The 26,080-nt window shown below is 45.3% G+C and overlaps 1 protein-coding gene across 1 annotated transcript; it reads right to left on the bottom strand.

The window, feature by feature from the left end:
• Nucleotides 1-565: 565 nt before the first annotated feature.
• Nucleotides 566-26,080, bottom strand: LOC138967763 (uncharacterized). Its single transcript, XM_070340419.1, has 6 exons — nucleotides 25,587-26,080; nucleotides 14,696-15,353; nucleotides 14,084-14,241; nucleotides 12,297-12,602; nucleotides 6,100-6,481; nucleotides 566-3,924 (listed from the first exon to the last, which is right to left on the bottom strand). Exons 1-6 carry the CDS (start codon nucleotides 25,756-25,758, stop codon nucleotides 1,080-1,082), a joined length of 4,521 nt encoding a protein of 1,506 aa, XP_070196520.1. The 5' UTR covers nucleotides 25,759-26,080; the 3' UTR covers nucleotides 566-1,079.

Below are 26,080 nucleotides of genomic sequence, written 5' to 3'. Positions count from 1 at the left end.
CTCCTGGCACATGAGAGCGATAGAAGCAATGACACAGACACAGAACCATGCAGTCTGCTGGCACCTGAGAGCGATAGAAGCAATGACACAGACACAGAACCATGCAGTCTCCTGGCACCTGAGAGCGATAGAAGCAATGACACAGAACCATGCAGTCTCCTGGCACATGAGAGCGATAGAAGCAATGACACAGAACCATGCAGTCTCCTGGCACATGAGAGCGATAGAAGCAATGACACAGAACCATGCAGTCTCCTGGCACATGAGAACGATAGAAGCAATGACACAGACACAGAACCATGCAGTCTCCTGGCACCTGAGAGCGATAGAAGCAATGACACAGAACCATGCAGTCTCCTGGCACATGAGAGCGACTGATAGAAGCAATGACACAGAACCATGCAGTCTCCTGGCACCTGAGAGCGATAGAAGCAATGACACAGAACCATGCAGTCTCCTGGCACCTGAGAGCGATAGAAGCAATGACACAGAACCATGCAGTCTCCTGGCACCTGAGAGCGATAGAAGCAATGACACAGAACCATGCAGTCTCCTGGCACCTGAGAGCGATAGAAGCAATGACACAGACACAGAACTTCCATCCTCTAATGATTACCTTATTCTCTTTTATGTTGATGAAAAGATGTTTCGATGTTTAGAGTTCCCCCCCCCCCATCTTCAAACTGGTCGCTCGATCATCTTTTACACACAAGCGTCTTTCAAGTCCAGTATAAGACTCGTACACGTAAATAGAAAGATGCCTCTAAATATTGATCACCGCCCTTCAAAAAGCTTGCTTAACGTCACAATTTGCTTTCCCGATTTGAACAATGGAAGGGAAACCACAGTTCAACAGATGCTCCGATGATACCTCAGAAAAACCGAGCTGAAAACAATTGTTTGTATTCTCCTTCTTACAACTTAAAACAAGCAAGCTGTACAATGCCTTTTTTGATCAGAAAGCACACTCAGATAACCAAAGATTTGTGCGCATAAGTGCAGAAAAAGAGCTCTTTTTCGATGTAATAATAAATCAAGAAACAACAGTCAGAATAAAAATCCCCACGACACAAGAAACGCTAAGATTTAGGAGCATTCCCAGAACATTGAGCGGTGCCGGAGTTTTGAATGAGAGGTGTAGCCTCTGTGTCCTCGTCATCAACGCTCGACTCTTCCACAGCCGTGCTCCGCGCTTGCGTGTACCTCACTCTCCTCATCGCATGCGCGGAAGTCGTGTCCTTACTTCCGCCACTACCACTTCCGCCAACACCACTTCCGCCAACGCCACCAACATCACTACTACCACCACTAACCCCACCCGCGACGCTGCAGCCGATTTGCGGCGTCGGAGTAGGCGAGGGAGACAAGAGAGGAACGTTAGAACTGGTTGTGTTGTCCGCAGAGCTAGCGGTAGAGGAAGTCACAGACGCTGAACTCTCCAGGAAGGAGTCCGGAGAGAGATGCACTGAGGCTTGGTGCACGATGGTGGATCGTCGTTTCAAGTTGCCTCTACCCCGTTGTTGTTGCTGTTGTGGTTGTTGTTGCGACGGTTGTTGTTGTTGCGACTGATGTTTTTGTTGTTGTTTCGGCTTGCTTAGGTGCTGTTCCGTCTGTGAGTGCTTCATAGTCTTAACGCTAACCCTACTACCGCCATCTTGGACCACGTGGCTCCCAGGTGTTTGTTGCGTTGACACAAAATTTCGATGTGCAGACGAAGTAGAGCCCTGCTCACTGTGGCTCCGAAGAAGCGGATCCTGCTCAGTCCTGAAATGCCTAGAAGGTTCATGACGTTGGTACTCCTGCGGGAAACCATGCGGCGGCATCGCTAGCGGACTCACAGGCCGCGATAACTGAACTCTGGGGTCTGGTGGGAAAGTCTGCTTGGTCAGCACTGGACTGAGATGTCTGGGCGAAGGCGTCTGTCGGCGATCATGTGAAAGCGGTCGTTCTGCAGCAGCTGGGCTGAGATGCCTGGGTGACTGGATGGGAGAACACGGGCTTAGATGACGAGGTGACTGTGTCCGAACAAAAACCTGTTTGGTCGGAGATGGTGTGAGGTGCCTGGGTGACAATGACTGACGATGGTCTTCTCCGGAGTCCGATCTAGCAGGGCTGATACGCCTCGGTGACTGGACATGAAGATGCTCCTGAACACGGGACTCATAGGTAGGGACCGCCAGCTGCTGAGGCCGAGAGGGCTGATGATATTGAGCGTGTCGTTGTTCATGATGCTGACCTACTGATGAAGAGTCTCCTATACTTCTCTCTGGCGAGCTGTGTGCCCGCTGAGGTTGCAGGGGCACTGGTAAAGTCACGACAGGAGTTCTTTGTCGGATCTCATCAGACTGGCTCCTACCCTTTTGACCCGCTTCGCTCTCGTATGTCATCCTGCAAGGATAAGGGGAAACCGGCCGCACGAACTCGGAACTGTATGACGTCACTTGTTTCGTCTGCTTGGCGTCACGAGTTGGCGCCTGTGACGTCACGGGGTCAAAGCTGCTGGCGCGTTCTATCCGCGGAACCGTAAGCGTGGAGATTGTGGAACTCTCACAAGTCGGAGTGTCCAGGCTCTGAGACTTATCACCGTCCCAAGATTTGGACCTGGACTTGTGCGGGTGGGGGTCGATCACCCGAAGTAAGTTCGAACTTCCTTTGTCTTTATCTTTGTCTTTGCTCGTTGTTGAGTGCTTGTTTTGAGCGTATTTGCTTTCCTGAGCGAAAGATACGTTGAAGCTGTGAGCGCGATGGATCTCGGATCGCTTGGCTTCCAGCTTGGAAGATCTGGTGTCTTTAGCATCCAGGCTGTGGGATTTCTCTTCGTGCCTGGAGTCACTGGTGATTATTCTCTTCCGTCTCTCCACCTCCCACTGTCGATTGGAACGAACCACTCCGCTAAGTAAAGGCAGCTCGTACTTCTGGTCACTGGAATCTACGTCCGTTTTACCCGTGTGTGGTTCGCTCCCATCTGAACGATCCAGACTGCTGCTGGCCACAGTACCCCTGCTTCTGCTACCACTCTCCGCCCTTGACGCTGGACTGACGCGAACGAAAGCACTGGCGTCACCTCTCCCAGGCTGCGGTCTTCCCCTGTCCTGGTCGGAAGCGTGGAGGGTGACTCTGACGCTCTCACACTGTCTTCCAGTCAGCGGGTCCACGTAAGGAGGTATAGTGCAGGGCATGGAGGCGGAGGAGGTCTGGGAGACGAGAGAGGGTGGGGGCAGAGGAGGATCCTGCATGTCCACGGAGCGGAAGAGGTCCTTGAGCAGCATGATGTCGGGCTTCTTCTTGTCCCTCACGTCCTCAGACTTACATTTGGCCCTCAGCAGCTTGGCTGTTCTGGGGCTGCTCACAGTCAGCTGCTGGGTGTCCGGAGACAGGGTGTTCAGGAAGTGGGCTGGGAGGGGGAAGGGAGGTGGCTCCGGGGGCATGAGGGTGGCGAAAGAGAGCTCAGCTCCGGAGCTGTCGAAGCTCTTGTGAGCTCCTTTGGTGCGGACAAGTTTGGGTCTCTGCCTGGGACGAACCTCGTCCGAATCACAGCGCTTTCTAGCTTCCCCGTCGTCGCTCTCTCGACTGCTGTGCTGCTTGTTCAATCTCTTCTGACGCTGCTTCTGTTCTTCGTGTTTCTTCTGCTTCTCCTGTTGCTGTTGAAGCTGAATTTGTTGTTGTTGTTTTTGTATCTGCTGTTGCTGCTGATGCTGCAGCCTCGCGCGAGGCTGAAGCTGGCTCGCCTTGATGAAACGAGAAGCAGGAGGCCTTCGCAGAGAAGAGCTGTAGCTGGAATTGTGCACACACATAGACACGCTCTTCTTGCGGTCGTGCTCGTGGAGGTAGGCCGGGTTGTCCACGCCTGTGGAACTCCTCGACAAGGTCTGCGGCAAGGACCAGGAGATCCTGTTCTCCATGCTGCGCGAGGGTCTTCCGAACCTGTGGATAGGAGCAGAAATTAGAGATATAAACAAGAAATTAAAACAAAATGAGGACACATCAGTAACCAGGTTAGGTCTTTCTTTATCAATATTTCGGCAGCGAAAACTGCCTTCTTCAGGATGGTATGATGAAAGTGAGGAATGACAGCACGTGATGTACAGTGTATTAAATTGGTATGATGAATTATAAACAAGAAATGTATGAATACACTTTCTGTATTGTAGCACATACTCGTATCATTCCTTGTCGTGTGAATAATAACATCAAAAATTACAAATCTGTGCAAAAATGAGAGATTAACAGGAAAACAAGAAAAGATAACGACTTGTCATTACTATCCTGAAGAAGTCAGCGACTGTCTGACGAAAATTTGATGAAGAATTCACCAAAACTGGTTGTTGCTGTGTTTTTGTGTTGTTTTGATAAACAAGAGATGAATAAACTGTCTGTACTGTGGCATACACTCGTGTCATTCCTATTCGTATTAACGATCATATCAGTAGTAGCTCAGTGGGTAGAGCACTGGGTTTGTGATCCTAGGGTCGCAGGTTCGAATCCAGGCCGGGACGGACACGGGTCAACTTTATGGGTAGACTCAGAGACGGTATCCATGTTCCACCCCCGTGTCACCACTGTGGCACGTAAAAGACCTCGGTAATTCTGCCATAAGGGCAGGTGGTTGATTACACCTAAACACGCACACACCTGGGTAGCGCGACTCTGTTGCTGCTAGCTTTCCACCGGGAGGGAGCGACCCGAATTTCCCAGCGATGGGACAATAAAGTAATGAAAATGAAAAAAATAATACAAAATGACATATCTGCCTAGGCTTGTACACGGAATGAGAGCATCCTACCACTTGGACACAGAACACAACTCAGCAGCCTGGCTGCATTCTGTGCGTAGGATTATTGTAGTTGTTGATCAGTTTTGCATCTGTACACTCGTGTCGGTTACGATATTAATTCAAAAGAATCTCCAACTCTGCGCGACAGTAGGTAGGTATATATATATATATTCAAGTTGAAGGCTTCTCTTTTCCCCACACATATTCGTGCAGCTATTATGTTTCATTGAAATGCCTTCCTACCCATGTAAGCTCCCGTGTAATTCTCTTTTGAATCGGCCACGGTTTTAAATAGGACAGCTTTTCAGAGCACGACACATACCAAAAATGAACGACAGTTTCCTGTGGAGAGTGCAAGTGCTTATGCATAATTGAATGTGCAGATTCGCATAGTTGTCCCTTTTGAAATCAACTCAGCAAAAAGTTCACACAATGCACAGAATGTAGCAGGATTGTTGGTTTTTCGTGTGTGTCTAAATGGAAACATTAAACCAACCTTGGTAGTTCATGTGCTGAAAACACTTCACGGAAGGTAATTTCATGCATTTTGTCATTTTCATGTTGATTATTTTAGTATCCCACTGCTGGAAAATTCGGGTCATTTCCTCCCAGTGGTGAGCTACAAGCAACAAGAGTCGCGCTACTTAGATGAGTGCGTGTTTAGGTATAACCAGCCACACGCACTTCTGACAGAATGACAGAGGTCTTTGGCGTTCCACAGTGGTAACACGGGGGATGGGACACGGATAAAATAAAGTTGACCCCTGTATGTCTGAACCAGGAGTCAAACCCGTGACCCGCAGATCCCAAGCCCATTGCTCTAAGAATTGAGCTATCGAGCCCCCGGTAATGTTGAACAAACTTGTCCCTGTTCACAAATAAAAAAACACCCGATAGACTGCTAACGTTCCAAAATTCTAAATAAAAAACACAACAATTGTGGGTTATTGGAACGTTTAATTATTGACAAAAGAAAACGTGACATTTACAGTACAACGACCCAGTGGTCTTTTATGTAGACAGACAGACAAACACTCATGGTACAAATAATGAACTTACTTCAAAATCGTCGATGAATCTCGCATGCAATAATAAGTGTTTGTCTGTATGTCTACTTACAAAGACCACGGAGTCGACGTACTGTAAATGTCACGTTTTGTTTTGTCAATAATTACACGTTCCAATAACCTACAATTCTTGTGTGTTTTTTATTCAGAATTTTGGAACGTTAGCAGTTTATCTGCTTTTTGATTTTGTCAATAATCATACGTTCCAATAACCTACAATTTTTGTATTTTTTGTATTCTGTTCCTGTTTTAACCCACCTTTTGATCCTCCTCGCCCTGCTGCCCATGTCTCCTCCAGGCCCGATGTTGTCGTGGTCCAGGGGGACAGGCCGTGCCAGGTTGTGTCTCCTCAGCTCCGGGTCGTGGATGTTGGGCAAAGAGGACGTCTTGAGCCAGGGTTCGTGCCCGGAGCTCCCACTGCCCCCAAGCTGCTTCAGCTTGGGGTGTCTGGGCTTGAGGGCGTGGTGACGGTGTCCACGGAAGTTGTAGGGGTAGTGGGAGAAGCGCCAGGTGGGGGCGAGGTCCGGAGACATCAGCAGGACAGGTGTGCTGATGCTGAGCGCCTTGAGCAGGGTCTCCATCTGTCGCTCTCCTCCCTTCTGGGGCGGGGGGTCCTCTTTTCTCAGGGGCACCTCGATACCTGCGACATGAAGGAATATAGTGTTGAAACGGGCGCAAATCCAAAATCCAAAGACTGACTCTGTTGCATGTCTATCGGTCAGTTGACGGATTGAGACCCATGTGTGTCGGTCTTTTTCGAATTTAACATGGCAAAAGACCGATGACCGACGCCCAAGCCAATCCTTGAATTAGCGATGTTATTGCTTTATGTTTTTGTTAAAAGGTGCATTGATCGGTTCCTCTGTATTATGCAAAGTAATCTAAACGGGAAAGGACAGAAACAAATGTGAAGAAAAGCTTACTGCCGGAAATGTACGTGACATATACACATAAAACACCAGCGCACGTTAACAACTGTCTGGAAAAATAAATGGCACTACAGGAAATCTAGAAGGACGGTTTCCAACCATATCATCTTTTTTTTCTTTCGCTTGTGGGTAGCAGATTTTAAAAAAACCCACTACAATAACAAAAAACACCAACAACACTCACAAAAGAAGACACAAAAAACAAAATCTAAACAACAACAACAACAACAACAATTTATAACCATTAGAAACCGTCCAGACTGTTGATGCTCGGTATGTGTCCAAGTCGTCAGGACGGTCTCAGTCCATGTAAAAGCCTGGCAACATCTTACAGGGTAGCGGAATCGTTTACACGGGAAGGACTGTGTCTTTAATTAATGTTACAGGCAAAAACTTCGTGTGCAAATTACTGAAAATTACTGCCCGAAACGACTTTAATTTGAAACTGTGTCTTTCATTAATGTTACAGGCAAAAACCTCGTGTGCAAATTACTGAACATGACTGCCCGAAACGACTTTAACTTGACACTCTTGCCGCCTTCGACAAGGATGCTCCCACCTCCAACGCCAAAGAGGAAGGGATGCATATTTCATGCGGAAGCCGAGATTGTATACTGTTCAAAAAAAGAAACGCATAGCTTGTAATATTTGGTTAATTTAGTTATATGGCTACAAGGATATCCACCAAACTGCAGAAAATGTTTATCTGGTCGTCGACCTTTCGTCCATTGCCACAAGTGAGCTCTGCACGTGACGCATGCGTTATCAGTGGCTACAATGTCAAAATTGCTCATTTGGCATGACCACTCGTCATGCTTCAGTGTAATCTCGTGAAACTCGGGGAATATTGAGCTCTCACCATGTCTTCCAAAACCCATAAAAGCGGATTGTTCGCCACAAAGAAATCAGACGACAATTCAGCGACGAAAGATGGCCCGATTGAGCAGAGAAGACCGCCAAATTGCATTGGGTCGTTTACAAGCAGGCCAAAGTCAAAGTGCAATCGCCAGGCACTTCCACGTGTCCCAGAGCACCATCAGTAGACTGTGGGTCAGGTTTCAAGCCACTGGCTCCGTTGCTGACTTGCCACGAGCGGGAAGACCAAGGGCGACAACTGCTGCTCACGACCGCTTCATACGGCTCCGCCACCTCCGGAATCGTTTCCTGTCGGCCTCATCTTCTGTCCAGGCTCTCCCCGGGCCACACCGATTATCGGACCAGACCGTGCGGAACCGCCTGCATGAAGCTGGTTTGAGAGCTCGCAGACCTCACAGAGGAGCTGTCCTCACCCGCCGCCATCGCCAGAACCGAGTGCAATGGGACAACCAGCACCCTCGCTGGACCGTCCGGAATCACTGGAGACACGTGTGGTTCAGCGACGAGTCCTACTTCCTGCTCCAGCGACATGATGGTCGGAGGAGGGTCTACCGGAGAGTAAACGAACGTTACGCGCCCAACTGTGTGGATGAGGCACCCGTTCATGGTGGTGGAGGCGTCATGGTGTGGGGGGCGATCAATACCGCTGGAAGGAGCACCCTGGTGCACGTCCAAGAGCGCATAACTGCCCAGCGATACGTGGAGGAAATTCTGCGCCCACACGCCCTTCCTCTTCTGGCTGACCAGGATGCCATATTCCAGCAGGACAACGCTCGCCCGCACACAGCACGACTCACCACCCAGTTCCTCACCGACCACCATGTCCAGGTGCTTCCCTGGCCATCCATGTCGCCAGACATGAACCCGATAGAACACCTCTGGGATGAATTGGACACACGTGTGCGCAGGCGAGAAGAAGCGCCGGCAAATCACCGCGATCTATTGCAGGCACTTCAGGAGGAGTGGGACACCATCCCACAGCAAGATATCCGGCATCTGATCCAGTCCATGCCCAGAAGGTGCCGGGCAGTTGTTGCTGCTCAAGGCAGTCACACCCCCTACTGACTTGACAGCCTCGGCACCCAATCGTATTGATTGACTGATTGATTTGAAGATGCAAATGAACTGTGTGTGCATTCAACTGTGTCCATACCAAATTTCAAACAAATAATCTAAATATTGGATTTTCTGTTAATTGTTTCGAAAAATAAAACAAATTTGGCAAGTAGCAACTATGCGTTTCTTTTTTTGAACAGTATAATACACGAACGAATGATCTTAATGGTGGTAGAAGCATTCAGAAACCATTACCTGCGAACGTGCGATGTTATTACTGACAATTATTGCATACGTGCATCGACCTCTCCTTCGCAGAAATAGCGCTGCCCTCATTTTTTCTAATGAAAACATATTTTTATTTTTGCCACTATGATGTGTTATTGTCCACATCGCCACAACGCTCCACCAGAAAGCACGACAACGATATTACTTTTTTTTTAGGGTGGTGGTGGTGCTGGTGGAGAGATACTGCTGCATAACTAAACAGTTTACAGGACATTGCAGCGGAAAATATTATAAGACCGAAATAAATGCCAAAGCACATACGTACGCCTGTGTTCACGTCCGTACAGACAGAATAATAGATGGACAGACCCAACCCACACACGCTCACACACACACACACACACACACACACACACACACACGCTCACACACACTCACTTTCTCTCTCTCGTTCTCTACCTCTTACTGCCTCTCGCCATCTCTCTACCTCTCTCTGCCTTCCTCTCTCTCCTACCTCTCTATCTCTCCCTCTCTCCCCCTCTTTTTTCCTTTTTTTTACTCACTCTCTCTCTCACACACACACACACACACCCACCTACATTTCTATTTCTACCGACAATCACGATCGCACCATTATCATCATTCTCAAACTTGATAATGGCAGTCCTGTTTTATTCAAATTAGACCCCGTGTGTATAATTATGCTTTCGAGATTGCGCTGTCTCGGACGACGGGTTTCGGCCAGCCAGGACATATAGTCTCGGTAAAGATGAAATGTTTAGGCCGACAGATTGACTAACTGTTTTGATATCGCTTTACGCGGCTTGTTCTCCTTTTTCTCAGTAACTTATTGTCACCTTTCTGTGTGCAATCGTTTGACAAAATTCTCGAGCCTTTCAAGAACCATATCGCATTTCGAGCGAATCTGATAAGCCGTTTTGATTAGAGAAATTTATTTGAGCAGTTCGCTGTTTTTGACTTTGCTCCACTGCTTCAAATGGAAATGTCCATGACTTTATGAATGATTCAAAATTATCGAAAGTGAAGAAAGCAGGCATCTGACGACCTTTTTCCACCTCGCATAAAATGCAAAGTAAGGTATCACTTTTTGAGTGAATCTGTCAAGCAGTCTTGAAGGCTGAAAGTGCATTTGAGTGATTGTTGTTGACTTTGCTCTACTGTTTTGCACGACGCTGTCGACAGATTGCATAAATGATCGAAACTGAAGCAGGAGGCATCTGACAAGCATCTGACAACCTTTTTGCACCTCGCATAAACTGGAATGGAAAGTATCAAGTTTTGAGTGAATTCTGAAAGCAGGTTCGAAGCGGGACATTTGGGTTGAATGGTTGATGTTGACTTTGCGCTTCTGCTTTGTATGACGATGTCCATGTTTAAAATTAACATTGCAAAAAACAAACAAACAACCTACATACACACAAAACATAAACAAAACACCCCCCCCCCCCACAAAAAAAGAAAGAAAAAAAGAAGATAAAACAGGAGGAGAAAAGAAGAAAAAACACGAAAACAAACAACCTCAAAACTGAAGAAGGCAGACATGTCTATATCTGACCATCTTTTTCCATCTCACATATTAAATGCAAAGTAAGATAACACTTTTCGAGTCAACCTGGCAAGCCGTTTCGAATAAGGAAAATTATTTTTGTTCCCTCTACTGCTCTGTATAAAATTGTTTTATGGCTGCTATACTGTATCTGGCAACCTTGCATAAACTGCGAAGAAGCATATCATTTTTTTCCAGTGAATGTCACAAGCCGGTGTAAAAGGAAAAGTTGTCCGCTGGGAAAAAGAGTCCAACCACTCAAGAAAAATGTGTCCCTGGACTTTGTGTCCTACCTCAACGCTCCTGTGCGGACTTTCCAGCCAGGGAAATAGGACACCTTTTTCTAGGAAATAGAGTCCAGGGACTTATGTTCCTAGGACACAAAGTCCAGGGACACATTTTCCTAGGAATAGAAGTCCGCCGGACTTTCAAACAAGCGGTTTGAAGAGAGAAATTTGAAGAGAGAAATTTGGCCTGAGTGGTTGGTGTTGACTTTGTTCTGCAGCTTCGAATGGCTTTTATTTATGATCGATGCACAGCGCGCAGATTTATGACTACAGCAAGCACTGTGTGCTTTTATTCCAGGCTCTTAACTTTTCTGAAACGAGATTTTTCGGCAAAAAACAACTCTTGCATGCATGCAATCAAAGCGTTTGTTTCTGTCTTACATCTTTGTTGCCGTATTTTCAGCTTGGCTCATACGGTTTATCTGTGTTATTTTCAGCTTGGCTCATACGGTTTATCTGTTATTTTCAGCTTGGCTCATACGGTTTATCTGTTATTTTCAGCTTGGCTCATACGGTTTATCTGTTATTTTCAGCTTGGCTCATACGGTTTATCTGTTATTTTCAGCTTGGCTCATACGGTTTATCTGTTATTTTCAGCTTGGCTCATACGGTTTATCTGTTATTTTCAGCTTGGCTCATACGGTTTATCTGTTATTTTCAGCTTGGCTCATACGGTTTATTTGTCATTTTCAGCTTGGCTCATACGGTTTATCTGTTATTTTCAAAAAACAAACAGATAATGACGTCATTTTAAGTGGCACAAACGTGTACATGAATGCCTTCCCTTTCGAATGATTTACAGTTATATAATTTCTGTCAAGCGGTTTAAGTTTTATGTCCGTTTTATGAACCCAACCCTCAAAACAAGAATAGTAACGCCAAAGAAGGAAAACATACACACAAACCAACGTTTTTCTCACCGGTGGTTTGGAATATTGCCCCAAAACTTTTGATTTAGTGTTGTGGTGTTAAAATCTATCAGAAAAATGTGTTTGCTAACGTGACGCCAAAAAGTAACCAAAACGGTCCTTAGCCGACTGACTATGTAGCCTACTTAGTTACAGACACGACTGCCAACTAGTCTCGGCCCGCTCAAAATAACAATGACCGAGACATTCCTTCGCGTGACGTCTAACCCTCTTACGCCATAATGTGACGTCTTCAAATGACGAAATGTTAAAGTTTCTACCACAGACATACACACGCACGCACATACGCACATACACACGCACAGACAGACAAAGTTACGATCGCATAGGCTACACTTACATGAGCCAAAAACACACACACAACCACACACACAACCACACACACACACACACACACACACACACACACATACACACACACACACACACACACACAGACACACAGACACAGACACACACACACACACACACATACACAAACACACACAAACACAAACACACACACGTACACACACAGCCTGGCTTGTTCACACACAAACAAGTTGGCATGGAGGTTTTTCAAACTCCCAGGATCGTCACTCACCTCTAAAGTACGACTTCTTAAACTCTCCCAGGATCATCTCCAGCAAATCCTGCCGTTTGAGCCTTGTCTCAGGCTTGCTGGGCATCAAGACAGCGTAGCGATCCACGATCTCGCAGTACAACACACACGACACAATGATGGCGAAGAATCCACAGCCCATCAGGACAGGCCCCGCGTAGCTCAGGCTCTTGGTTGCGTAGTATCTGGCGTCCTTGGTAACCATGGCAACGGTGGTACTGTTGCCGTCGTCGCTCAGCCTGGTGACGGTGTCCGGGATGTAGCCTAGTACACACATGCCTGCCCCTCCTGGAAAGGTTAAGCAAAAGACGGAGAACATTCGTTATTTTTTTTTATTTTTTTTTTTAACAGGTTCAACGTCTTGTGGACATTTTTATTTGCAAAGTCTTACAATTGTTTATTACAACGACGATGCACCAGAGAGACGTGAAGTTGACACGTACACAGTCATGGCGTCTGCAAAATGCATCATGCTCGTGTTTATGATGTGACTGAGGACGACGAACCCGTTTCAAAAGATTCCGTTCCCACACGTACCTCCATGCCTTCCCCATACCACCCCTGCAAACTCTCATTGACCCCTCTCCTCCGCCAGGGGTTCGTGTAGATGTTTAATTGGCTCTGGGAACTTGGGTTTTCATGTTTTGACTAACTTTTCTTAGTTTCGTCACTCCGCTCTGATTGCCTGGAACTACGTTGGTCTCGCGGTTTGAACAAGTTTGAGTGCAGAAGGTGAATTTGGTTCTGCTTTTTTTTGGTGTTTTTGTTGTTGTTGTTTGTTTGTCAAGTGTGATACCAACAAAATACGATTTTTAACACTGTATGATTACATGGACACATTTAACTTAACGCCAATTCAATTTTTTTTAACCCAGATGACAAACATGGCCTAGATCATGTATCGTTCTTTGCGAAACTGATCTATCACTCCAACTTGGCCTGCTGCTTTTAAAAACTGCACCCTCACTATTATACTCAACATTATTTAGATGTCAGTGCTATGTGTGTGTGTGTGTGTGTGTGTGTGTGTGTGTGTGTGTGTGTGTGTGTGTGTGTGTGTGTGTGTGTGTGTGTGTGTGTGTGTGTGTGTGTGTGTGTAATTATATATATATATATATATGTTTGTTTTTTAATGTACATATATATCCTATATCTGCGTGAGAACATTCGTTATGTTTTATGAAGTCTTATATCGCGCGCGTATCTCCAGACTCGGACTCAAGGCGCAGGGATCTATTTATGCCGTGTGAGATGGAATTTTTTACACAATACATCACGCATTCACATCGACCAGCAGATCACAGCCATTTCGGCACATATCCTACTTTTCACGGCCTATTATTCCAAGTCACACGGGTATTTTGGTGGACATTTTTTATCTATGCCTATACAATTTTGCCAGGAAAGACCCTTTTGTCAATCGTGGGATCTTTAACGTGCACACCCCAATGTAGTGTACACGAAGGGACCTCGGTTTTTCGTCTCATCCGAAAGACTAGCACTTGAACCCACCACCTAGGTTAGGAAAGGGGGGAGAAAATTGCTAACGCCCTGACCCAGGGTCGAACTCGCAACCTCTCGCTTCCGAGCGCAAGTGCGTTACCACTCGGCCACCCAGTCCATTCGTGTGTTGTTTTAAAAGCACACTTTCTCGTGAAAACAGTTCCGCTCACCATCTCAAATCTGAAATAAGTGCGATTGAGGTGTGATGATAATGATGATGATGATGATGATGATGATGTTGATGATGCTCCTGTTGCTGCTGCGACTGATGATGATGATGATGATGATGGTGAATCTGATGATGATGATGGTGAAGCTGATGATGATGATGATGATGATGATGATGGTGACGATGATAATGATGATGATAATGATTATGATTATGGTGATGATGACGATGACGATGATGGTGATGATGATAATGCTGATGATAATGATACATTCTGTGTGTGTAATATCGATTAATGTACGGTGCGACTTCATGGTTTTCAACTGATTTTGCACGACAATCTTCAAAGACAGCGATACAAAAGATAGAAATAGATAGAAACATTCGGTGACTATAATCCGAAAACCAAATAGTCAATATTAGTTCTGTGAGTAAAATAAAGATATGACAATATTTTCGAAACTCCGGCAGGACAATTTATCATTTGTGAAAAAATTAGCAACGAAGAAGATAATTATTTTTAGAATGACGAGGGTTACAGTAGGCGGTATCCAAAAAAGCTTCCACGTTCTGAGATGCCATTCAGCGCACACAGAGCAATTACTCCCCTCTGCATACAAGTAAGGGAAGAAAATCAATACAACTCAATATTTGAAGAAAAATTGGGAGCAGTGAATGGAGAGAAACAGAAAGAAGATAACAAGAATACATTGAAGGAGGGGCGAGGAGGAGAAGCGAGGGGACGAGGAAAACCACGATGAGGAAGAGAAGGAGGAGAAGCGAGGGGACGAGGAAAACCACGATGAGGAAGAGAAGGAGGAGAAGCGAGGGGACGAGGAAAACCACGATGAGGAAGAGAAGGAGGAGAAGCGAGGGGACGAGGAAAACCACGATGAGGAAGAGAAGGAGGAGAAGCGAGGGGACGAGGAAAACCACGATGAGGAAGAGAAGGAGGAGAAGCGAGGGGACGAGGAAAACCACGACGAGGAAGAGAAGGAGGAGAAGCGAGGGGACGAGGAAAACCACGATGAGGAAGAGAAGGAGGAGAAGCGAGGGGACGAGGAAAACCACGATGAGGAAGAGAAGGAGGAGAAGCGAGGGGACGAGGAAAACCACGATGAGGAAGAGAAGGAGGAGAAGCGAGGGGACGAGGAAAACCACGATGAGGAAGAGAAGGAGGAGAAGCAAGGGGACGAGGAAAACCACGATGAGGAAGAGAAGGAGGAGAAGCAAGGGGACGAGGAAAACCACGATGAGGAAGAGAAGGAGGAGAAGCGAGGGGACGAGGAAAACCACGATGAGGAAGAGAAGGAGGAGAAGAGAGGAAGAGCGGTCGGAAAAAAGGAACTCGAACTCAAACTCGAAAACTTTATTACGGAAGGATAATAGCATTAGGTCGATATGGTCCTTTCTTACTACTAGCCCCTTACTACAATACACACATACCGAATCTAACACACACACACACACACACACACACACACACACACACACACACACACACACACACACACACACACACACACACACACACACACACACACACACACACACACACACATATACACACACTTGAATACAAACAAACAAACAAACAAAAACGTCAAGGAGAAAGAGTAAGAGAGGAAGGAGGAGGAGGAGGAGGAGTAGGAGGAGGAGGAGGAGGAGGAGGGGTAATCATCGGAAGAGGATTAGCAACAACAAGTCGCGTAAGGCGAAAATACAATATTTAGTCAAGTAGCTGTCGAACTCACAGAATGAAACTGAACGCAATGCCATTTTTCAGCAAGACCGTATACTCGTAGCATCGTCAGTCGACCGCTCATGGCAAAGGCAGTGAAATTGACAAGAAGAGCGGGGTAGTAGTTGCGCTAAGAAGGATAGCACGCTTTTCTGTACCTCTCTTTGTTTTAACTTTCTGAGCGTGTTTTTAATCCAAACATATCATATCTATATGTTTTTGGAATCAGGAACCGACAAGGAATAAGATGAAAGTGTTTTTAAATTGATTTGGACAATTTAATTTTGATAATAATTTTTATATATTTAATTTTCAGAGCTTGTTTTTAATCCGAATATAACATATTTATATGTTTTTGGAATCAGCAAATGATGGAGAATAAGATAAACGTAAATTTGGATCGTTTTATAAATTTTTTTTAATTTTTTTTTTTTACAATTTTCAGATTTTTAATGACCAAAGTCATTAATTAATTTTTAAGCCACCAAGCTGAAATGCAATACCGAAGTCCGGGCTTCGTCGAAGATTACTTGACCAAAATTTCAACCAATTTGGTTGAAAAATGAGGGCGTGACAGTGCCGCCTCAACTTTCACGAAAAGCCGGATATGACGTCATCAAAGACATTTATCAAAAAAATGAAAAAAACGTTCGGGGATTTCATACCCAGGAACTCTCATGTCAAATTTCATAAAGATCGGTCCAGTAGTTTAGTCTGAATCGCTCTACACACACACACACACACACACAGACAGACAGACACACACACACACACACACACGCACATACACCACGACCCTCGTTTCGATTCCCCCTCGATGTTAAAATATTTAGTCAAAACTTGACTAAATATAACAAAAAAGAGAACAAGTTGCGTAAGGCGAAATTACTACATTTAGTCAATGTGGAACTCACAGAATGAAACTGAACGCACTGCATTTTTTTTTTACAATGACCGTAGTCCGCCGCTTGTGCAAAACGGAGTGAAACTGACGAGCCTGTTTAGCGCGGTAGTGGTTTCGCTGTGCTGCATAGCACGCTTTTCTGTGCCTCTCTTCGTTTTAACTTTCTGAGCGTGTTTTTAATCCAAACATATCATATCTATATGTATTTAGAATCAGGAACCGACAAGGAATAAGATGAAATTGTTTTTAAATCGATTTCGGAAATTTAATTTTGATCATAATTTTTATATTTTTAATTTTCAGAGATTGTTTTTAATCCAAATATAACATATGTATATGTTTTTGGAATCAGAAAATGACGAAGAATAAGATGAAATTGTTTTTGGATCGTTTAATAAAAAATAATTTTAATTACAAGTTTCCGATTTTTAATGACCAAACTCACTCATTAGTTTTTAAGCCACCAAGCTGAAATGCAATACCAAACCCCGGCCTTCGTCGAAAATTTCAATCAATTTAATTGAAAAATGAGGGTGTGACAGTGCCGCATCAACTTTTACAAAAAGCCGGATATGACGTCATCAAAGGTATTTATCGAAAAAATGAAAAAAAACGTCCGGGGATATCATACCCAGGAACTCTCATGTCAAATTTCATTAAGATCGGTCCAGTAGTTTAGTCTGAATCGCTCTACACACATACACATACACCACGACCCTCGTCTCGATTCCCCCCTCTATGTTAAAACATTTAGTCAAAACTTGACTAAATGTAAAAAGGAAGAAGGAGAGAGAGAAGAAGAAGGATGCGTAGGAGGAAGACAAAAAGGAGAAAGAGGAGAGTAAAGGAGCATAACAATATAAAAAATACCAAGATGGTCGAAACCGGAAGCTAGGATCACGAGTGCAAATGAGGTTTGCTTCAAGTGTGCAGTGAAGCTTGCGTTTCTAGAACTCCCTACCAATGTAGCCGAGATGAATGTGCTGCCGGACCACAAAAAGCATTTGTTCCAAATATTAGCGAGGCAAATCTTAAGTGTCACAGAACGTTAAACAAAACTTGATTAAATGTAAAAAGGGTTCCAAAGTAAATTGGATGGATTGTTGAAGAGGGAGAACGTAGAGAGAGAGAGAGAGAGAGAGAGAGAGAGAGAGAGAGAGAGAGAGAGAGAGAGAGAGAGAGAGAGAGAGAGAGAGAGAGAGAGAGAGAGAGAGAGAGAGAGAGAGAGAGAGAGAGAGAGAGAGAGAGAGAGAGAGAGAGAGAAGGACACACACACACACATGAACGCACTTACGCACTCACTCACACATCCACACGCACAGAGCCAAAAAGACTTGCACAGTCAGACAGTCAGACAGACAGACAGACAGACAGACAGACAGACAGTCAGTCAGACAGACAGACAAACACCTCCTCGCCATATTTACAACCTAAACAGCAAACAGGGACCTTATAATCAGATCAACAAATAACTAAACCAACCCACACACAGACACAACCATGACACACTGAAACGGGGGATGAGGTCATACATACTACAAACTGTCAGTATCCATTAAAGTCAAGAAATTGCCAGCAGCAGCAAGCTATCGGAACCCATTGTGCGGGGTGCAGTAACACAGTCCGAAGAAATAAGTCTGGCAGCAGTAGACAATCCTCAGCCGGTGGCATAAGGCAGAAGGGGTCTACTTCGATACAAAGTGGGTGCGGCATTTTCTGCAAGCGTTTTCTAGTTCCAGGAAAAAAAGCGCCGGTTACATTTTCTGTCCGATCCGGTGGTAGGTCAAGTAACACTAGTACGTTGATACGGTATCAAAAATGACGAAACTTGTTTGACAGTTTGTTCAGTGCAGAACAGATTTGTGGGGGTTTGAAATGGAATCAACTGTGATAATTATATGTAACCGTAGCGTGGTATTAAGTTTGCAGACTTTGCCACACATGCCACCAATATTATCACCACTTGAGCGTTGTTGTTTTGTTGTCACATGTTTTACACACTATGACAAGAGTCGTGCTACCCAGGTGTGTTTGCCAACGTATTTAGGTGTATTTAGCCAACTACAATGTTGGCAGAATGACCGAGGTCTTTTACGTGCCACAGAGGTGACACGAGGGTAAAACTTGGATACCTTTTCAGAGTCTGCACATAACGTTGACGTGTGTAATTCCCGGTCTGAGTTCAAACCAGTGATCTGAGGACCATAAGTCCCCCACTCTACCAACTGAGTCAACAGATCCCCCCTCCTCCCCCTCCCCCCCTCCCCCGTTCAGCCCCGGGGGTTCTACCAGGAAATGCACCCGACGCTCTTCCTGGTACTAGAACAAAAACGCCTCTAGGAAATGCACCAATTTCGTATCGAATCAGACCCTTGTGCAGAATACAGGCTGACAGAAGAAGCTAGGATAATGGCATGTTATTGAGGGCTTCCTACGGACACGAGATAACGTCATTAACGGACTTTTTCCGGCGAAGCTCGATTCCAACGGCGCTGAATTATAACGTCATTAAACGAAAAGTGTGCATCGTTAAGTCTGGGGGTCTAACGCACAGCCACATGAAAAAGTTCCTGAAATAAACTCTTTTCTGTTCTTTGTTATCTGTTCAGTTTCTTTTGAGAGAACTTCATGCCGCGTTGTCTACCATGGGACCTGCACTGAGGGGAGAAGTTTGGGCCAAAAATGTTCTTATATTTCACGTGCCCTTTCATGAGTTTGTTGTTTTGCAATCAAGAAGTCAGGGCAGGCGTACGTGCTCCTATATTTCAAGTGTCATTTCGTGTGTGGGATTTTCTTGCATTAAAGGCACAGTAAGCCTCCCGTAAACCATCACAGATGCAGTCAGGCTTTTACACACAGTACAAACACCCTTTCATTTAAACACTCACCGTTTGAGAACATCCTATGTGCCCTCCGTAAAGAGCGAGCAACTTTGAAAGAATTTATTTTTGCGTGGTTTATCTTACCCCTGAGCCATCGCGTACCCGTGTGATCCAGTTTCCTTTTTTCACAATGTAGTCGTCAGTTTGTGATTTCAATGCGACTCGCTGTGAGCTTATCTGCAATAGCACATTAGTGTGTACTTCTGAATCTAAACGCAACAAACGGCTGCGATTCACACGAACTAGAGCGAGGACAGTTGACTGTTCAGAGGAACAGACGCTGGGCACACCCGTCGTCTGATACAAGAAAGACGGTTTGCGTGACACGTTTCCGGGCTTTTCTTTTTTCAAACTTTCAAAACTTCGAATTGTACTGATCTTACCTTGATGAAAAAAGAATTCTTTTATCATTTAAGAATGTTTGTGTAACAAGCTGTCAATTTATTATCTAGATTTTAAAAGTTAGGTCTAGCGCCAAAACGAGGCGCCTAATTTGCCGATCAGACGGTCCACGAAAATAAATTCTTTGAAAATTGCTCGCTCTTTACGTAGGGCATCTAGGATGTTCTCAAGCGGTGAGTGTTTAAACGAAAGGGTGTTTGTACTGTGTGTAAAAGCCTGACCGTATCTGTGATGGTTTACGGGAGGCTTACTGTGCCTTTAAAAACAATTAGGACAGAAGTGTTCCTGCGTCTTAGGTGTCAATTTCTGTGAATTATTCATTTCGCAACAACGAAATTAGGAAAAAAGTGTTCCTACGTTTCAAGTGTCATTTCATGTGAAGTATTTATTTTGCAGCAAAAAACTCCGGAAAAGGGTGTTCTTTCATTTCAGGTGTCAATTCGTGTGAAAGATTGTGTTTGCAACAAAGAAATCCGGACAGCAGTTGTCCTACATTTTAGATGTCATTTTGTGTGTGTGATTTTTGGCTCCACGTAAGTGTAGCCTATGCGATGATAAACTTTGTCTGTCTGTGCGTGCGTATGTATGTATGTGTGTATGTCTGTGGTAGAAACTTTAACATTTCCGAGTCTATGGATTACGTCAGTCTCGGTCAAAAGTGTTCGACGTGTGTGATAGAAACTATTTGAAGACGTCACATTATGACGTAAGAGGGTTAGACGTCACGCAAAGGAATTACTGAAAGTCTCGGTCATTGTTATTGTGAGCGGGCCGAGACTTCTTGGCAGATCCAGGGTCTCGCTTTCTTGCATAGTTTCACCTATGCTTACTGTGTGTGTGTGTGTGTGTGTGTGTGTGTGTGTGTGTGTGTGTGTGTGTGTGTGTGTGTGTGTGTGTGACGGAGTGATTGAGTTTGTGTTACTGTTTGTCGATTTCTTACGTGAGCCTTGAAGGCTTCGCCTCTTGTCTTAAATAAAAAGAAGCGTTCTTAGGCCAAAAAAAAAAAATAGTCTGTTTACGGTAACCCGACCGACCCTATTTTTTTCGCGCGACCCTAGACTTTTTTTTGGCATTTGGGAAAAAAAAACAAAAAAACAACAACACGTACAAATATGATTTTTGGGAAAAAAAAAAAAAAAAAAAAAATCCCGACCTACCGACCCTATTTTTTTGGCCTATGTTACCGTAAACAGACCTATTTTTTTTGGCCTGATATTTCAGGTGTAATTTCATGAGAAAGGTTTTGTTGTTGGCAAATTCCTTTGATTCTCGCCATTCAGCTTTCCGCTAAGAAATAATTAATTCAGCGTGATTAAATACCCAGACATGGCGAGATCTCTCTTCTGTTTTATTGGGAATCAGACCATGAAATTCCATCAGTTGTTTTGAGGACGTTTGAAACTTCAACCAAACAAGAATAATTGCACGGAATCCTACAATCATTCAGATCTTGAAAGAACAGCCCCTACATTTTAATTTGAACTATTTTTTTCAGGCACCTGTGATTTTTATAAGCGTGAGAACAGTGACAGCAAGAAACGGATTTCATGTGCATGACCTAGTTACACTCGGGGGAACAGAAGTTCTTTACAACAGCGGGCGTCGGAATAGGGGGAAAGAGATGGTTGTGCAACCAGTTTTGCCATCTTCTGTTCTATTGTATTCGATTTTCCCTTTGGTCAGGGCCGTATTGTTGTCTCCTGCGCGCGACCTTTTAATGAATAGAGGTAGGCCCCTATATTGCTTTGTTACAACTCTCAGCAGAAGATCATGTTATTCTTTCGTTTTAACCTTTCATCTAGCACGGAAAATATTTATTTTTAAAGTGTTCATCACTATCTTTCAGTCTTTATGGTTACGGCCGTTTTACTGTCTGGTGAGGGTATTCAAATGGCAAGGATTTCGGCCTTGCAGGAGTTGATTTTTTTAATTTTAATTTTAATTTTCATTACTTTATTGTCCCATCGCTGGGAAATTCGGGTCGCTTCCTCCCAGTGGAAAGCTAGCAGCAACGGAGTCGCGCTACCCAGGTGTCTGCGTGTTTAGGTGTATTCAGCCACCTGCACTTATGGCAGAATGACCAAGGTCTTTTACGTGCCATTGTGATGACACGGGGGTGGGACATGGCTTCCGTCTCTGGGTCTGCACATAAAGTTGACCCGTGTCCGTCCCGGCCCGAATTCGAACCTGCGACCTTCCGATCACAAGTCCAGTGCTCTACCAACTGAGCTACCTGGCCCCCGGTGTAATGTGTATGTTATTTGTTTGATATTGTTAGTCAACCTTTCATTTTGTTCTCCTTTGTATCTGTACGGATCTAATGGTCGAGACTCACATGCAGGGCAAATGATGTCAGCTTTTATTATTATTATGGTGAGCTTATATAGCGCGAACCACAATTAACTGTGCTCTCCGCGCTTTACATATTAATTTCTGCCGTGTGAAATGGAATATTTTTACAGACAGACAGACAAACAAACATTTTTTACACACAATATATAACGCATTCACATCGACCAGCAAACCTCAAGCCTGTTAGGCGAGCATTCACCTTTCGCGGCCTTTATTCCAAGTCACACGGGTATTTGATGTTTGATGGACATTTTTATCTATGCCTATACAATTTTGCCAGGAAAGACCCTTTTGTCAATCGTGGGATCTTTAACGTGCACACCCCAATATAGTGTACACGAAGGGACCTGGTACGAATATATTCGTCTCTCTTCCTGTAACGTCCATCTAACGCCTGTATTCCAGCGTATTGATACACAGTTATTACACAGTTACTACCTTTCTGAGTGACCTGCTACAGCACAACTGGTCTCGGCTAAAAAACACTTTATTTATTTTATTTTATTTACGAGGATTTATATCGCGCACGTATCTCACCACACAAGGCGACTCAAGGCGCATGTTACCTATTAATGCCGTGTGAGATGGAATTTTTTACACAATATATCACGCATTCACATCGGCCAGTAGATCGACTGCCTTTAGGCGCTGCATCCACCTTTCACGGCCTATTATTCCAGGTCACACGGGTATTTTGGTGGACATTTTTTTATCTACGCCTACACAATGTTGCCAGGAAAGACCCTTTTGTCAATCGTGGGATCTTTAACGTGCACACCCCAATGTAGTGTACACGAAGGGACCTCGGTTTTTCGTCTCGTTTTGGTCAACATAGGTGGGGTAGAAAGTGTTAAGGGACGTTAGATGCCGATTTACCTTGAAGAAAAATACCTTCCTCACATATACTGTTCAAAAAAAGAAACGCATAGTTGCTACTTGCCAAATTTGTTTTATTTTTCGAAAAAATTAACAGAAAATCCAATATTTAGATTATTTGTTTAAAATTTGGTATGGACACAGTTGAATGCACACACAGTTCATTTGCATCTTCAAATCAATCAGTCAATCAATACGATTGGGTGCCGAGGCTGTCAAGTCAGTAGGGGGTGTGACTGCCTTGAGCAGCAACAACTGCCCGGCACCTTCTGGGCATGGACTGGATCAGATGCCGGATATCTTGCTGTGGGATGGTGTCCCACTCCTCCTGAAGTGCCTGCAATAGATCGCGGTGATTTGCCGGCGCTTCTTCTCGCCTGCGCACACGTCTGTCCAATTCATCCCAGAGGTGTTCTATCGGGTTCATGTCTGGCCACATGGATGGCCAGGGAAGCACCTGGACATGGTGGTCGGTGAGGAACTGGGTGGTGAGTCGTGCTGTGTGCGGGCGAGCGTTGTCCTGCTGGAATATGGCATCCTGGTCAGCCAGAAGAGGAAGGGCGTGTGGGCGCAGAATTTCCTCCACGTATCGCTGGGCAGTTATGCGCCCTTGGACGTGCACCAGGGTGCTCCTTCCAGCGGTATTGATCGCCCCCCACACCATGACGCCTCCACCACCATGAACGGGTGCCTCATCCACACAGTTGGGCGCGTAACGTTCGTTTACTCTCCGGTAGACCCTCCTCCGACCATCATGTCGCTGGAGCAGGAAGTAGGACTCGTCGCTGAACCACACGTGTCTCCAGTGATTCCGGACGGTCCAGCGAAGGTGCTGGTTGCCCCACTGCACTCGGTTCTGGCGATGGCGGCGGGTGAGGACAGCTCCTCTGTGAGGTCTGCGAGCTCTCAAACCAGCTTCATGCAGGCGGTTCCGCACGGTCTGGTCCGATAATCGGTGTGGCCCGGGGAGAGCCTGGACAGAAGATGAGGCCGACAGGAAACGATTCCGGAGGTGGCGGAGCCGTATGAATCGGTCGTGAGCAGCAGTTGTCGCCCTTGGTCTTCCCGCTCGTGGCAAGTCAGCAACGGAGCCAGTGGCTTGAAACCTGACCCACAGTCTACTGATGGTGCTCTGGGACACGTGGAAGTGCCTGGCGATTGCACTTTGACTTTGGCCTGCTTGTAAACGACCCAATGCAATTTGGCGGTCTTCTCTGCTCAATCGGGCCATCTTTCGTCGCTGAATTGTCGTCTGATTTCTTTGTGGCGAACAATCCGCTTTTATGGGTTTTGGAAGACATGGTGAGAGCTCAATATTCCCCGAGTTTCACGAGATTACACTGAAGCATGACGAGTGGTCATGCCAAATGAGCAATTTTGACATTGTAGCCACTGATAACGCATGCGTCACGTGCAGAGCTCACTTGTGGCAATGGACGAAAGGTCGACGACCAGATAAACATTTTCTGCAGTTTGGTGGATATCCTTGTAGCCATATAACTAAATTAACCAAATATTACAAGCTATGCGTTTCTTTTTTTGAACAGTATATATAGTGGACCGTTTCCTCAATTTGAATGCCAGAACTCGTGATGAGGGTTGAATGAAGAGTCGTTTATAAGATGCGACTTTTCTAAATTGTTTTGACTTCATATACATTTTGCAACTGCGGTCTTTTTCGTGGTATAGGCCTTTTCATTTTGGTACAGCAGCTGTTATGATTGGTTCGTTTCTGAGAGGAATACAGCTGATGATAAAACAATTCATGGGGACACCCAGACAGACAGACAGACAGACAGAAAGGAAGGCAGGTAGGTAGGTAGGTAGGCAAGCAGACACACAGACATAACTTACTGCCAAAATCGGAAAAAACATTTCGGCCTTTAATTAAAGACATACAATAGCGACGAACAGATAAAACCAGAAATCTGCCAAAAGAAAAATTAAAAGGGACAGACATTTAGAGAGAGAGCGAGAAAGAGAGAGAGAGAGAGAGAAAAAAAGGGAGAGAGAGGGAGGGAGAGAGGGAGTGACAGACAAGAGAGAATAGGGGGGAGGAGAGAGAGAGAGAGAGAGAGAGAGAGAGAGAGAGAGAGAGAGAGAGAGAGAGAGAGAGAGAGAGAGAGAGAGAGAGAGAAAAAGAGAGAGAGAAAGAGAGAGAGAAAGAGAGAGAGAAAAAGAGAGAGAGAAAGAGAGAGAGAGCCACACAAACACACACACACCAACACACACACACGCACGCACACACACACCAACACACACACACGCACGCACGCACGCATGGACGCACGCACGCAAACACACATTCACACACACAAACAAACACACACACAAACACACACACAAACACACACACTCAAATACCCCCTCCCCCTACACACTCACATACCCCCCCAACACACACGCACACACACACACTCAGAAACCGACAAAAACCACAAACCTGCCAAAACCAGAAGACCGATGAAGACTACGACGATCGTAGGCATGAGACAGGGCATGCGGAGGATCTCTCTGGCCCCCACTCTCCTCCTGGCAAGCCGGGCCTGACGGGCTTTGGAGTTCCGCTTGTGGGGCACCCCGGAGATATGCACACGCGCGTGGGGTACGAACATGGCTGCCGGCTGCTAGGCGACGAGGGTGGTGAAGAACTAGGTCAAACGAAGGTGACCTTCAGCGATGTCAGTTTCGATGAGTCTTTTGCATTGTTGTTGGTTGCTTGGCGACGACAGTGATGAAGAACTAGGTCAAACTAAGGCGACCTTGATCAATGTCAGTTTCGATGAGTGTTTGGCATTGTTGCTGGTTGCTTGCCGACGACGGTGATGAAGGACAAGATCAAACGACTTTGGTCTTTAACGGCGGAAAAGTCAGTGTCTTGGATGAGTCCGATGCATTGCTGCTGGTTGCCTAACGACGACAGTGATGAATAAGTAA

The sequence above is a fragment of the Littorina saxatilis genome, linkage group LG5 (assembly GCF_037325665.1).
Source record: "Littorina saxatilis isolate snail1 linkage group LG5, US_GU_Lsax_2.0, whole genome shotgun sequence".
Classification (NCBI taxonomy): Eukaryota; Metazoa; Mollusca; class Gastropoda; order Littorinimorpha; family Littorinidae; genus Littorina; species Littorina saxatilis.
This window is presented reverse-complemented; position numbering and strand designations above follow the sequence as displayed.

What these genes read in the sequence shown, in the direction of transcription:
- LOC138967763 (XM_070340419.1), bottom strand. Translation starts at nt 25,758, where the DNA reads ATGTTCGTACCCCACGCGCGTGTGCATATCTCCGGGGTGCCCCACAAG. An exon ending in CGGTCTTCTGGTTTTGGCAG is followed by an intron (nt 15,354 to 25,586) that starts GTTTGTGGTTTT and finishes TCCGTAATAAAG; the next exon opens with TTTTCGAGTTTGAGTTCGAG. An exon ending in AGGGCGAGGAGGATCAAAAG is followed by an intron (nt 3,925 to 6,099) that starts GTGGGTTAAAAC and finishes TCCTATCCACAG; the next exon opens with GTTCGGAAGACCCTCGCGCA.